This window comes from Pseudophryne corroboree, chromosome 3 (assembly GCF_028390025.1).
Source record: "Pseudophryne corroboree isolate aPseCor3 chromosome 3, aPseCor3.hap2, whole genome shotgun sequence".
In the NCBI taxonomy this organism is placed as follows: Eukaryota; Metazoa; Chordata; class Amphibia; order Anura; family Myobatrachidae; genus Pseudophryne; species Pseudophryne corroboree.
In genome coordinates, this window is record NC_086446.1 from 444936174 (window position 1) to 444951808 (window position 15635).

Consider the following 15635-nt stretch of genomic DNA (forward strand, 5'->3'; position numbering starts at 1 on the left):
ATGACTCCTTGAGCCCAGTCTCCCAAACCGGAGAACCAATTTCGCGGGTTCAACCATGACACCCAACCAGTCAGCTCATTACCTACAGCAGCAAGGGTGAGATTGTGTTTTCGACGAAATTCCCACTTCAATTGGAGAATATCGTCCATCTTTTGGTCTATGACCTCTACCGGATCCTCGGTGCTATTCGTGATATACGTGCAACACTTTATGCCGTACTGTGTTGCCAATGTAACACAATATCCGCCTGTTACTGCTGTAAGATAATTAAGAACCATCCTATGCTGAACTAGTTCTGTTTTGTAAGCTTGAAGTTCTCTTCCAGTGTATCTAAACGTGTCATCATACATTTCAGTGATATTATCTAACAAATTGGCGAGTGCGGAAATGTATCTATAATTCATCACACCTCGAGCGGTGCGAGTGAAATCTAACGCTACCAGAACCTGAATCCCGGTGGATTCATGGATAAGATCAGAGGCCGGATGCTCCAACCTTTCTGACAGTTGTCTTTTAACTCGGTGCTCGTAATGAGTGTGAGTATAAGGAGCTTGGGCACCACGGTGTATGTCCTTCATTTTGTCATGTGTTACAGTCATCACTTCAGGCAATACCTTTCCAATATAACACAATCCTTCAGAGTTTGGGTCAAGCCACTTGTACGCCTTTCTCCCGCATATGAAATATGCATCATCGGGGAGAACATAAGGGACGGAGAAGGACATGATCATGTTACAAACCTTCCAGGTGAAATCTCCTGACCCTAATTCTTCCATCTGCTTAATGCACGTATCGGTTTGTACGATATGTGCACAGTATCCTGGTGATACCTCTCCAACTCTAGTAATCCTATTTCCTAAGGTATATCGATACCAAAAAGATTTTCCTCTACTGGCTATATGGCGTACGAGCTCTGTATCTGTAGGCATTCTATCTGCTCTGTGTGAAAAGGTCATGGTAAGGTTGCTCCATGACACTTCCCAATTTCCCGGTTTTCTGGGATTGGAGATGTTAAAACATATGAGGGACCTATCCACATGGTATTGGTGGAGCTTCAAACTAGGAGGGCTGGAGATGTTAAACCTCCGATCCACCGGTCTCCCACCACTTAGCTCAAGTACCTCCCCTAACGTTAAAGGAAATGGTACTAGCCCTGATTTGCTGTGACCCTGAGGTACTTGAGAGCATACCCAACAATCTGTTTGGTTTAACACGTTACCCACTAAGGAGTGATAGTCACTCAATGGATGCCGGTCCATATGGATATTAAAACTAGATTGGCATTTCTTTATGCATCCATCTTCAACCAGATTATCACAGAGCCTACAGATACAATTTTCTTCAGCTAACAATCCATCACAATTTCTTCTATCGGATCGTTTTCTGATACTCGCCTTTGCTTGTTGGTTTGGTTGATCTTGGAAAACTACGCCTCCATCATCATAATCGGAACCCATTCCAGAACCTCTTTCGACCTCTATGGTACTCTCGCCGGAACAGACTGCTCTGGTCAACATCATGGTTAACATCAAAATCCGGATCACAGTCTCTTGGGGCAAGTCCATCTTTGAGGAAAAAATAGAGAAGAATGAGAAGGGGGAAAAAGAAATTTTAAGGGAGAGGGGCTGGGAAGTGGAGAAAAACAATAAAAGGGAGAAGGGAGTCGACAACTGCTTTCGGTCTTCAAGGCTCAGGTGCCGCCTCAGTCCTCCTGGAACAGACACTCCAGTGATACAACCTCTACCGTCTGTTCCTTATCACGGGACTTCTCTGGATCAGCAACCTTTTTGCAGTGGGATGAATGGACCCAAGTCTCTCTCTCAGCAACCTTCAATGCTGTGGTGCTAGTCAATAAGACCTGGTATGGTCCTTCCCATCTATCAATAAGACAACCTGAGCGTAGAAAATTTCGTATCATTACATAATTCCCAGGTTCAATGTCATGACAATTACTACCTGGTAAATCAGGAATCACCAACTTCAGATTATCATTTTGACTCCTCAACTGCTTACTCATGTTAATCAAGTACTTTACAGTTACTTCATTGTTACATTTCAAATCATCCTGAGGGTTAATCATGACATGCGGTTGTCGACCAAACAAGATTTCAAAAGGAGACAGATTAAGAGGGGACCTGGGAGTGGTTCTGATGCTATACAAAACAATGGGTAAAGCTTCTGGCCATGTTAATCCTGTCTCTGCCATTACTTTACTCAATTTATTTTTAATAGTGCTGTTCACTCTTTCGACCTTCGCACTCGCCTGTGGACGGTACGGAGTGTGCAGCTTACTATCAATTCCCATCAACTTACACATTCCTTGAAAGACATCACCTGTAAAATGGGTACCCCTATCACTTTCAATGATTCTAGGGATACCATATCTACATACAAATTCCTGCACAATTTTCTTAGCTGTAAACATAGCGGTATTTGTAGCTGCTGGAAAAGCTTCGACCCAATTCGAGAAAACATCTATACAAACAAGTACATATTTCAAATTTCGACATGGGGGTAATTGAATGATGTCAATTTGTATTACCTGGAAAGGGCCGCCGGCAGGTGGGATATGGGATGGTTCTGTAGGTATTGCTTTTCCAACATTCTTTCTCAGACAGGTAAGGCATGACATTGCTCTTTTACTCGCATGAGAGGAGAATCCTGGGGCGCACCAGTATGCTCTTACCAATTTGCACATCCCCTCCTTGCCTAGATGAGTCAGCCCGTGAGCTGCTTCAGCCAGACATGGAAGGTATGCCCTGGGGGCCACCGGTTTACCATGTCCATCCGTCCAGAGCCCTGAGGACTCCTGGCCATATCCCTTTGCCTTCCAGACTGCTCTTTCCTGTGTGGAACACAAATTCTGCATCTCACGCAACTTCTGTGTGTTGATGGTATTAAATACCATCAGTTGTGTGGTGTCTGTCTGTATGGGGGTAGCAGCTGCAAGCTTTGCGGCTTCGTCTGCTCGGCTGTTACCAAGGGATACTGGGTCTTGGCTATATGTATGTGCTTTACATTTGATAACAGCCACTCTGTCGGGTTCCTGTATCGCTGTTAGAAGCCTTTTTATATGAGCTGCATGCGCTATCGGTGTACCAGCCGCCGTCATGAAATTTCTGAGCCGCCATAGCGCTCCGAAATCATGGACTACCCCGAACGCGTATCTGGAATCGGTGTAGATATTGGCTGACTTACCCTTAGCCAATTCACATGCTCTGGTTAGGGCGACCAGTTCAGCAACCTGGGCTGAGTGAGGTGGGCCTAGCGGTTCCGCTTCTATGGTGTCTTGGTCATCTACGACTGCGTATCCAGTACACAAGTCTCCCGAGTCTGACTGTCTGTGACAACTACCGTCCGTGTAGAACGTGAGTTCTGCATCTTCCAGTGGATTGTCACTGATGTCAGGCCTTGCGGTAAAATTTTGGGTCAAATATTCCATACAATCATGTGTATCTTCCTTTGCATTAAATCCTCCTTCCCCATCACTCTCACCTTCCACCCTTTGTGTCTGACCAGGCACACCTGGGAGAAATGTTGCAGGGTTTAATGCACTGCATCTCCTTATGGTGATGTTTACTGGGGCCATTAATGCCAATTCCCATCTCGTAAACCTTGCTGATGAGACGTGTCTGGTTTGGGCAGAATTCAATAAGGCAGATACCGCATGCGGTGTATGGATTGTGAGGTTGTGGCCTAGCACAACATCTTCGCTTTTCGTCACTAGCAATGCTATCGCCGCAACGCTATGCAAGCATGTGGGGAGGGATCGTGCTACCGTGTCTAGCTGGGCGCTGTAGTATGCAATTGGCCTGCTGGCGTCACCGTGTTTTTGTGTTAGTACACCTGCTGCGCACCCAGCACTTTCTGTTCCGTATAGTTCAAAGGGTTTCCCATAGTCTGGCATACCTAGTGCTGGTGCCTGCGTTAGACACTGTTTGAGTCTCTCAAATGCTGTTTCGGATTCGTCTGTATGCGAAATCCGATCAGGTTTGTTTGAAGAGACCATTTCCTGCAGAGGTAGCGCCAATATGGAAAACCCTGGGATCCAATTACGGCAATACCCACACATTCCTAAAAACGTCCTGATCTGTTGCTGGGTTTGTGGCAGTGTCATGTCTCTAATGGCTTGGATTCTATCAGCGGTCAGGTGTCTCAGTCCTTGTGTTAGACAGTGTCCCAAATATTTTACCTTAGCTTGGCATAATTGCAACTTGTCTTTGGAAACCTTGTGACCTGTGTCTGAAAGATGAAACAGGAGCTGTTTCGTATCCTTCAGAGATGCTTCCAATGAATCAGAACACAGTAGTAGATCATCCACGTACTGTATCAACACTGATCCACTCTCCGGTTGGAAAGACTGTAAACAATCATGCAAAGCTTGAGAAAATATACTTGGACTATCTATGAAACCTTGGGGTAACCGAGTCCACGTGTATTGGACTCCTCTGTATGTGAATGCAAACAAATATTGGCTGTCAGGGTGCAGAGGTACCGAAAAGAATGCGGAGCAGAGGTCAATAACAGTGAAAAATTTGGCAGTGGGAGGAATTTGCATTAGGATGACAGCTGGATTAGGCACTACGGGGAACTGACTCTCAACTATTTTGTTAATCCCCCTTAGATCCTGCACTAGCCTGTAACCCCTCCCCCCACTCTTTTTAACAGGGAAGATGGGACTATTTGCTGTGCTGGACGTTCTTACTAGAATGCTCTGTTGTAGCAAGCGCTCTATTACTGGGAAAACTCCTAACTCCACCTCTGGCTTCAGAGGATACTGTGGGATTTTTGGAGCTATCCTACCATCTTTTACTTGTACAACTACTGGAGCTACGTTTGCCATTAATCCAGTGTCCTGTCCATCTTTTGTCCAAAGTGACTCTGGTATCTGAGATGTCATCTCTTCTACTTGGGATGGGTTCCTATTTGTCATAATGGAATGTGACATTAATTTTGATGGGGAGTCTAACATGTCTCGTACTTCCTGAGCGTGATTCTCAGGGATGTCCAAGAATACACCTTCAGGAGTACAATAAATGACGCAACCCATTTTACATAGTAAGTCTCTTCCCAGGAGATTAGTTGGTGCCGATGCAGCCAGCAAAAAGGAATGCTTGGTATGCAAAGGCCCTATTGTAATCTCGGCTGGTTTGCTAACAGGGTAGTGCTGGACTACTCCTGTTACTCCCATGGCTGGAATTGTCCTACCAGTGGTTCTCATGCCCACTGTCGAATTTATCACTGACTTGGCCGCCCCTGTGTCTACAAGAAAGTTTAAAGTTTTACCAGCTACATTGATTGCAATCTCTGGTTCGCTTCCAAGACTGGCAATCAATTTAACTGGCTGCAGATTACAGGTATGGCCACACCCCTATTGGGTATGCTGACCTCCCTGAATCCCGCTGGCAGCAACTACTTGTGAGGGAGTTAGCTGGGAACTACCAGAGGCATGCCAATCTCTGTTCGGGGGATATCTTTTTGTTTCCCCTGTATGTGGCTCAAAACTCCGCCTCTGTGGACCCTGCTCCCATTGTCGTGTGTTGTGTTGTTGTCTAGGGGGTTGAAAAGATCTTTGTACATTCTTTGTTCTACATTCTCGTGCAAAGTGTCCCGGTCTGTTACAAGAAAAACATGTTATTACACTTGCCTTACCCACAGGATTCGGTGGTACATACGCAGGCTGCCTTGTGGTCAGCGCCTGTATACTTACGGACATCAACTTATCACTTTGCGATTCCCTGTGCCTAGTGATGTTTCTGTCGTGATCAATAGCAGCCTCTCTCAATGTGGACACTGACAGACCTCGCCAACATGGTTGTGTGGTCTGTACCCTAGCTTTTAATGTTTCTTTCAAACCATCCATCAGTACAGATACTGCTACTTCTCGATGGTTTGGGTTGGTCTTAATGTCTTCTATACCAGTGTACTTTGCCATTTCTAATAGTGCCCGGTGAAAATATTCTGTTGCCGTTTCGGACTCCTTTTGCTTAATGGAAAATATTTTATTCCATTTAACAACGGCTGGGAAATACTCCTTTAGCTGTAAATTTATCCTTTTTACATTATCCTTGTTGTACACGTCTGTAAGCGGTACATCTTTATCCAATGCACAGTCAACTAAGAATTGAGTTGCGTCGACATTGGAAGGTAAACAAGCTCTTAGCAGTATCTGCCAATCCTTGTTGTTGGGTTCTACAGTGTTACCTAGATCCCTGATGTATTTTTGGCTAGCAACTAAGTCCTTTCTGGGGTCAGGAAATTCGGACACTATTGTTCTTAATTCCATTCTGGAAAATGGAGTGTACATGGCAATGTTCCTTATGGGAGTGGCTCCAGACACATCTGTTTTTCCATTGGGAACTGCTATTACCCTTACAGGAGCAATTCTAACAGCCTCTTCCTGTGTAGATTCTACAGCTTGTTGTGGTACAATTGTTTCAGTGTAGTGCATGGTGCCGTACTTACCCGTTGACACGACCTCACCTATCCCTCCGCTAGGGGCTTTCACTAATCTCGTGGGTGTCGCTGTGCCTACTGTGGTCTCTGCTATGGTGGCTGCAAGAGAGAGAGCTGAAATTGTTGCTGAATCGTCTTCTTGATCACACTCCTGAGGAAGGTTCAAAACAGGGTACATCTTGCACGGGTTAATACTTGCATGAGTTATTTGGTTAACATCATTAACATTTACAGGGTTACTAAGAGTTTGTGTTTTACAACCCAGTGCGTTTCTCTCCGCAATCAACTTCTCTCCTGCAATGTATGGTGGAGGAGGAGCTGTGGCTATCAGCTTCCTGACTGCCCCAGATCCTGCCGCCAGAGCCAAACCTCTCTGTATCTCACCTTCCTGGTGCCATAACTGTAAATAATCATGATGCTGAATTCGTCTCTTTGCTGATTTTACGAGACATATCCTCCTCCTTAAATTTTGTAACACGTCTGGACTGAAGCTACCTATTCTTGGGAATTTGTCCCTGTCTTGTACAGTCATTCTCTCCCATTCATCACATAAAGATTCTGTGTGACTTCCGTATTTTTCACACATTACATATCGTGCCGACCCAACTGGTCGGTTCACAGAATCAACCTGAACCAAGGTTGATCGCCCCCTACCTGAGCAACTGGCCCCCATAGTCTGCAGGTGTTGCTTAGTCCTCCTTGGATTTCTGTATCAAGGTTTTCAGCAAGCCTTTACAGACAACCAAATTACTCCACAGTAGGCCGGCGGTGGCGGTTTACCGAGTACCCCACTCACTCGCCCACCTCGACCAATACGACCTGATCACACCGACGTGGTGCTGGCGTACTCGATACAGGGCCCCTATGGAACCTTCAGTTTACTGGAACATATGAGGGTTACCCGCAGGACACTTACTCTTTCCAGTAAAGGTGGGGTTGTTAGATAGTTCCTGAGTGACCAGCGAACTTCCCTTCCAAAAATAAAAAAATTACACAAATCACGTCAGAATGTACAAATAGCGTTTGTGACCACTTTACTCTAATGGTATTAGGTCAGATTACTAACTACTGCACACAATTACGTGCGGTCCAATCGTTCAGTACACAAGCACTACTTGTTATGTACTGAAAGATCAATGGAATCGATGTTTCCGGCCGCGATTCCTTCAGCAAGAGCTTGTATGGCCTATATGGGTTCTGCACCAACACCCCAGGCGTTGTGCCACTGGACTTTTATAGCGGACCTTTTACCTTACGACCTCCTGGTCTTGTTACCTTATGACCTCCTGGTCTTGTTACCTTATGGTCCGCTATACTCTAATGCTCAAATATTATTTAACCAGGGATGCCTCCCTAGCCACCGTATATGTCACTTACACGTGTGTCCCTTGACGAGTACCCGACTTTCCTTTTGGTTCCACCTTAAAGTTATATAAACTTTTGTATACAAAACCACACTCACTCAACACATGTACACTTTTGTTTCTATATCTATTTCTGCGCAGAAATTGTCTTCAGTCCAACAGTGTTACCAATTAGGAGCAGGATCTGTTAAACTAAATTTCAGATTTTTCCAAAAATAGATTTGCGTTATTTACCGCTTCGCGTTATCTACCGCTGTGCGTTACTTATCGCCTTTGCGCTAATTATCGCTTTGCGCTAATTCACCTTTTCCGTGACTTGAGCTACGTGAGCGTAACCGGACGCTACGTTGCGTAATGTACGCTGCGTGCGTCTGCCTTTGGATTGCGTACGCAAGTCTTTTGTTAGGGACACGTGTACGCAAAACAAAGATCCACCGTAACACAATTTCTACCTTTATCAATGTAGGTGATCCCTGATCATCTACCGCACACCACACTGACTGTCTTATCTCCCAGACAAGCCGTGTGTTGGTCTATACTTTAACTATTACCTCTACTATGAAATAACAGCAAATCTCTTTTTGCACTTTCTATCAACTATAAAACTTGGCAAACAGGAATAGTGATATACGAAATTTGAAAAAGAAATGCAGATAAATGTATGCGTGCGTGTATACGCAAGACAGAAGAGAAATAAAACAGTTTTAAAAGACACAAGCGTTTTGTTCTTACTTCCGGTTCCCGGATTCCTTCAGCACTCTTTATCTAAGCGAAGCAGACGCTTATCCCGTCAGCACTGGGAGACAACCTCCCACCCTTTGCTGGGGGATAATGTCTGCTGATCTACCTAGTGCAGATATGAGAAGGATAGGACGAGTCCCCAATTGACAATGCTAAATTCCTTTGTCGTATAAACAACCCTTTATGAAGCTAAGAACACTGTACGCTGTTTACTTAAGAAGTACCGTAATGGTACGCTAGTTGCGTAACGATCGCTCAGCCGTAGGCGAGACGCTCAAGCGTCACGTTCGCTCACGGCCCAGCGATCACAGGACACGTTATTGGCTATGACTAGAGTAATGATTCGCTATGGCGTAGCGGACGCTCGAGACCACGAGGAGATCACCAGCGGCGCAGACGCTCACAACGCTATACCTTTATGTCTAAACCTTATACCAAAGAAATACACAGAATACCTTAATGTGAGTACAGGGTGTAAGTGCAACCTTGTGTAACCTGACTAACTACAAAGCTGCTTGAGCGTCACCGACGCTCAAGTGAACACTTAACACTATAGAAAATACACAGATACTGGTTTAGGTTCCAAAGCCTATTAACTGTATTATATCTAATATACTTGTAAAAAGGGGATAACAGTACAAATGATACACTACAATATAACAAAGACTTCCTAACCACAGAACTAAACAATAAATACAAAAAGACAATACTACACTGACCTAAATGCAATACAATACAATACTATCTAATACAATACAATACTAGCCTAGTCTAGGGGAGATATGAGAGAACAGAACAGAGAGAGAGAGATGAGAGAAATTGGCTCACAGAAAGACAATGATTACGGAGAGAAACTTACGCACAAAGGGTATGATCGCCTGCGCCTCGATATCCAGCTCCCGGCTATCAGCAGATAACCGTTGATGAGAGAGTGAGAGCTGGATGTGGTCGGCCTGCCTATTTATGCCCCACACACAATGCAATCTCATGGTCCTACAATCCCATTGTCCATTGGCCGAAGGAATTCGGCCCTGCATCATAACAAAAGGTCATAGGGTGATTCATACAGGTGGGCTGTGACGATTTCCAACAGCTCAGGTGGGTGGGAAACTGGGTTTCCCGCCGCATACCTGAGTATGTGTAAATAATAGAAATGGACATAAACTTCTTATGTCCATAACTATTCGCACGAGCGATTAATACGCTCCAAACCAACACCGGAATATTACTAATTAAATACTCTTCCGATGGGTACCAAACACTGCTGTATGATTCCTGTCAGACCCTTCGTACAATACAAAGAGGGATTCCTTTAACCAGGGACCTTCTATTTTAACCAAACTTTCAGAATCTATCAAAGAGATCATGATCTACAAACTACATTAATTGTGCAAATATGTAACGAATGAGTCGCACGCTACGACTACATAAACTCTACCGTAAATACGCATACCGCGCCTGCGAGTGCACGCTATTGCGGGTATGCGCCTTCACGGGAGAGCGTACGCATGCGCAGCACGGACCAGTGTGCGGTGCAAATATGGCAACGTGCATAGAGACATTTTTCTGACTTTGACAGTGGTGTCATCTTTTCATTTGAACCAACCTATTGTAGTGCCTGCGGCTACTCGTGACTTGGAGGATTCCAGGTTACTAGATGTAGTCAGGGCTTTGAAGATTTATGTAGCCAGAACGGCTGGAGTCAGGAAAACTGACTCGCTGTTTATCCTATATGCCCCCAACAAGTTGGGGGCTCCTGCTTCAAAGCAAACCGTTGCCCGCTGGATCTGTAACACGATTCAGCAGGCTCATTCTGCGGCTGGATTGCCGCATCCAAAATCAGTGAAAGCCCATTCCACAAGGAAGGTGGGCTCTTCTAGGGCGGCTGCCCGAGGGGTCTCGGCTTTACAGCTTTGCCGAGCTGCTACTTGGTCGGGTTCAAACACATTTGCAAAATTCTACAAGTTTGATACCCTGGCTGAGGAGGACCTTGAGTTTGCCCATTCGGTGCTGCAGAGTCATCCGCACTCTCCCGCCCGTTTGGGAGCTTTGGTATAATCCCCATGGTCCTTACGGAGTCCCCAGCATCCACTAGGACGTTAGAGAAAATAAGATTTTACTCACCGGTAAATCTATTTCTCGTAGTCCGTAGTGGATGCTGGGCGCCCGTCCCAAGTGCGGACTTTCTGCAATACGTGTATATTGTTATTGCTTAATAAAGGGTTACGTTATGTTGGCATCCATTGTTGATGCTCTGTTGTTGTTCATACTGTTGACTGGGTAAGTTTATCACAAGTTATACGGTGTGATTGGTGTGGCTGGTATGAGTCTTACCCTGGATTCCAAAATCCTTTCCTTGTAATGTCAGCTCTTCCGGGCACAGTTTCCTTAACTGAGGTCTGGAGGAGGGGCATAGAGGGAGGAGCCAGTGCACACCAGATAGTACTAAATCTTTCTTTAGAGTGCCTAGTCTCCTGCGGAGCCCGCTATTCCCCATGGTCCTTACGGAGTCCCCAGCATCCACTACGGACTACGAGAAATAGATTTACCGGTGAGTAAAATCTTATTTTTTCGCTCCTGCTGAATTTTTCAGAAACATCCAAAAACAAAAATATCCTCAGTATTTATAACACAAATATTTACATTTACTTCTGAGTAAATGAGCATCACGCACTGCCACAGAACTCGGGCATCATTACATCTGGCCCTTGGTGCCCCAAACAAAAAGTCAGATGTACTTAGTTTTATGTGTACAAGCTCCTGTCATCAGGTTTTGCGTTTGTAAGCATTTGCCAGTGATTTCCCACACTGAATATATGGTATTCGGTCTATAGATCTAACCTAAAAAGGTCTACAGTCAAACCCACAGTTACTAAGGTGTGGGTTTATGGAATTGGAGATGTTGCCCATAGCAACCAATAAGATCTACTTATTTATCTAGCACCTTCTAGACGATAATAGCTGGAATCTGATTGGTTGCTATGGGCAATATCTCCACTTCATTAAACTTGCACCTTAGTAAATATACCCTAATTACTTAAAAACAGCTATCCACTGTAGTGACTTCTATACATGAAAGGGTTAAAAGAAAGTGGATGCTTTTAAGTGGTTAGTTTAGGCCATTAGTATTAGTATCTGTTTGAATATATGTCCTTAACATATAGGGTGGAAATCAAGTCTAATCGCAGGTCCCCGCACCCACCGGCAGCTATTCAAATGTTTCTGCCAACTGGCGCGGGAACTTCATTTCGGCTTGCTATCTCCAAGGGGTGGCGGGCTGAAATGTGTGAAAAGTGACCCATTTTTGGGCCCATACTGGACTTTTCACGTCACTCCCATTCGTTTAGTCGGGGTTTACTGCTTTACGAGGCTAAATCTGACTGATATGGGCACGATCAGCGCGATAAATAACAGGGATCAATTGCATATGGCCCGTCACTTTAGACGGGAGATCGGGCACGAGAAAAAAAGTGAATTCCCTCCATAGTTTATTCTCTTATGTTGTAATTAAAAAAATAATTACTGCAGTTTTTGTACAGTTGTTGAAAGTGTCTCTAAAATGTATATGTGGAGCATTGCACTCTTATGTACCTTATTGTTGCAAGTTTCTTTCTACACAGACCAGTAATCCTACGATGGATAATGAGAGGGGAATTATACAGCAAGCTACTACTGACGGCATTCAAGAGGAAACCACTGCAGCATTGGGTACAGATGGCTATGCCCAACCAAACCCACATGTTCTACCATCACAAGAAACCAGAAAGGCAACAGATGTACAGAGACTAGCTTTAAATTCACATATAGAAAAACAAGAATCAAACCTTAACCTCAATTCAAATGAAATGCAAACACAATATGCAGATGGAAATGCAAGGTCAGATGAAGTTGAGGTACAGGAGACAACCATTAGACCGAGCATAGATCACAGGGACACAGAGGGATCACATGAACAGACCAATGAGGAAATTGATAGATCAGGAACATCTGATAATAATATAGGCGCATCTGAGATTGATATGCAACAAATCCCAAAAATCATAGTTCCACAAGACATTGTGTCAGAGCCATCAGAACCAAGCACAAGCAACGTAGACGTGCAAGAGATTTGTATAAAGCATAATCCAGATAACGTGGATATTCAGCAGCCTGCAGCGAGTCCCAGTAGAATCAGCATTCCAGATCCTCCTGAGAACCAGAGCGTGGACTCCTCAGCCACAGTGGTGCCAGATGTTTCCACGGGTCACGATTACACTGTATGTATACGTTTTGTTTACTTATGCAAACTATCCAAGCTGCTTGTTGAAAATAAGAGCGTTATTACTATAAATTTGGCACACTTGAGTCGTTAAGTTTTTACCCTGTTGTCGATTAAATTGTCATAAAGATACATTAGTGTAGCTCTACATTTTTTTTTCTTTCTCAACTACTTTTGCATTGCATCCAAATGTTTTGATGGCATCAAATTACCACAAAGCCACAGTTATAGGCTTCAAAGGAAGAATGGGTCCAGTATGGCAGTACATTAACATCCACTTCTCTTAAGTCCTCTTTGGTGGACACTACTTAGCATTGCAAGTGCAGATGACATTCAAACTGCCTTTGTAATGTAGTGCCTTTCCTTCTTTGCTATAGTGCCTCATTTCTTTTCTGAGTGCTTTAGTAGTATAGTTGTACTACAGGCCTAGGCAACATGGGCCCTCATTCCGAGTCGTTCGCTCGGTATTTTTCATCGCATCGCAGTGAAAATTCGCTTAGTACGCATGCGCAATATTCGCACTGCGACTGCGCCAAGTAATTTTACAATGAAGATAGTATTTTTACTCACGGCTTTTTCATCGCTCCGGCGATCGTAGTGTGATTGACAGGAAATGGGTGTTACTGGGCGGAAACACGGCGTTTTAGGGGCGTGTGGATGAAAACGCTACCGTTTCCGGAAAAAACGCAGGAGTGGCCGGAGAAACGGGGGAGTGTCTGGGTGTGTTTGTGACGCCAAACCAGGAACGACAAGCACTGAACTGATCGCAGATGCCGAGTAAGTCTGAAGCTACTCTGAAACTGCTAAGAAGTTTGTTATCGCAATATTGCGAATACATCGTTCGCAATTTTAAGAAGCTAAGATTCACTCCCAGTAGGCGGCGGCTTAGCGTGTGTAACTCTGCTAAAATCGCCTTGCGACCGATCAACTCGGAATGAGGGCCATGATCTTTTCATTTTTTGTTTTTCTTCCTATTCACTGCTATGACAGTTGTCTGAACAAACAGTCTACACTTTAGAGTGGGGAAGGAGGTTCAGATCAGAGATCTCCTCCTGCAACTACCAAGTCCTCTCAGGGCCCTTCCACCCTCGCAGCCGAGTCCTGTGTCTGAATTGCCCAGTACTGACATGATCAGATGTGCAGTGACAGACTGATGGAGCGGTATGGAGGTGAGGCCACCTGTGGCCGCTCGGGAGGGATTTTCAGTGTTGCAGTCAGCCTCCGGATCCATGGTTGAAAAGATGTTTAGTGCTGAGGCTACATTCAGAGTACTCTAGTTGTTCATAAAGTTAGCCTTGGGTTCGAAATACTGCTCTCGCAGAGCATTTCTTGAATGGAGCAAGTTCTCACCAACACTCTCCGGCTTGTAACTTCAAAGCAGCGGATTGTACATATTCCAAAATTAATGAGCTGGTATTGTTACTCTCTTTCCACCTTTAAAATTGCTGGCAGTGCAGACCTACCGGTTTTTTTGTTTTGTTTGTTTTTTCATTCTGGTTAAATTGGGAAAGTGGTACTGTGTAGAGCACTTGTACCATTAAACACTTGTACAATTTGCATTTAATCCAACGCCCAACCTACCAGTTGGTTTGACATTGGAAGAGTGTGTATACTAACACATCATCCAGTTTTATCCAATCCTGATCGTCTGGTTGTGTCAAAATATACGTTATGTTAAGAACTTACCGTTGATAACAGCATTTCTCCTAAGTCCACAGGATAACAATGGGATATAATGAAGCGACAGCGGATTTGCACCAATCGGTCAAAGCTTTCTGGCCTCCCAGCATGCAACGGACCCATCCATATATCCCCGCCTCCTGGCTCAGGCAAATCAGTTGTATTCCAAAGCTCAAGGCAGGAGCATCATAGATAGCCCTGATCAGGCGTTAAGAACACACATGCACACCCTTCCACACAAGAAGGAAGAGGTTAGTGAGTAAAAGGATCCTCAAATCAGGTGCATCAGGGTGGGATCCCTGTGGATCCTGTGGACTTAGGAGAAATACAGTTATCAACGGTAAGTTCATACCATAGCGTATATTTCTCCGGCAGGGTCCACAGGTTATTCACAGGATAACAATGGGATTTCCCAAAGCAATTTAGTGGTGGCGATGCTCCTGATTGGACAGGAGTATCCTTCACCCGAATTTCATCGTTATGAGAGGCAAAGGTATCCATGGCATAATGTCTAATTAATGTGTTAATGGAAGACCATGTGGCTGCCTTACATATCTGCTCTGCTGAAGCACCACGTTGTGCTGCCCATGATGAACCTACCTTACAAGTAGAGTGAGCAGAGACATTAGCCGGAACAGGGAGATCAGCCTGAGAATATGCTTCTGAAATGGTCATCCGAAGCCATCTTGCCAGTGTCTGCTTATCAACAGGCCATTCTCTCTTGTGAAATCCGTAGAGAACGAAGAGAGAATCTGTCTTTCTGATGGCACTGGTACGATCCACGTAGATCCTTAATGCACAGACCACGTCCAGCGATGCATCTCCCACAGAAAGGCCCGGTACCTGAAAAGCCGGGGCTACAATTTCTTTATTAAGGTGAAATTTAGACACCACCTTCGGAAGATACCCAGATCTAGTTCTTAGAACTGCTCTATCTGGATAACAAATCAGAAATGGGGAACTACATGATAAAGCCCCTAAATCTGATACTCTTCTAGCTGACGCCATAGCCAGTAGAAAGAGAACTTTAGCTGTCAACCATTTAAGATCCACTTTATTAAGTGGTTCAAATGGGGCAACTTGAAGGGCTTTTAGGACTAGACTTAGGAGGAACAAAAGGATGCACATCCTTTAAG

At 44.6% G+C, this 15635-nt stretch overlaps 1 protein-coding gene across 4 annotated transcripts in view; it reads left to right on the forward strand.

Annotated features, from left to right (window-relative positions):
* The window catches only part of ZNF335 (zinc finger protein 335), a 245076-nt gene that overhangs the window by 145117 nt on the left and 84324 nt on the right, over nt 1-15635 (forward strand). For all 4 annotated transcript variants that reach the window (XM_063960466.1, XM_063960467.1, XM_063960465.1 and 1 more), the window contains one exon: nt 12182-12817. In XM_063960466.1, coding sequence (XP_063816536.1) covers nt 12197-12817 — 621 coding nt within the window. In that variant the 5' untranslated portion in view covers nt 12182-12196. The remainder of the gene's footprint in view (nt 1-12181; nt 12818-15635) is intronic.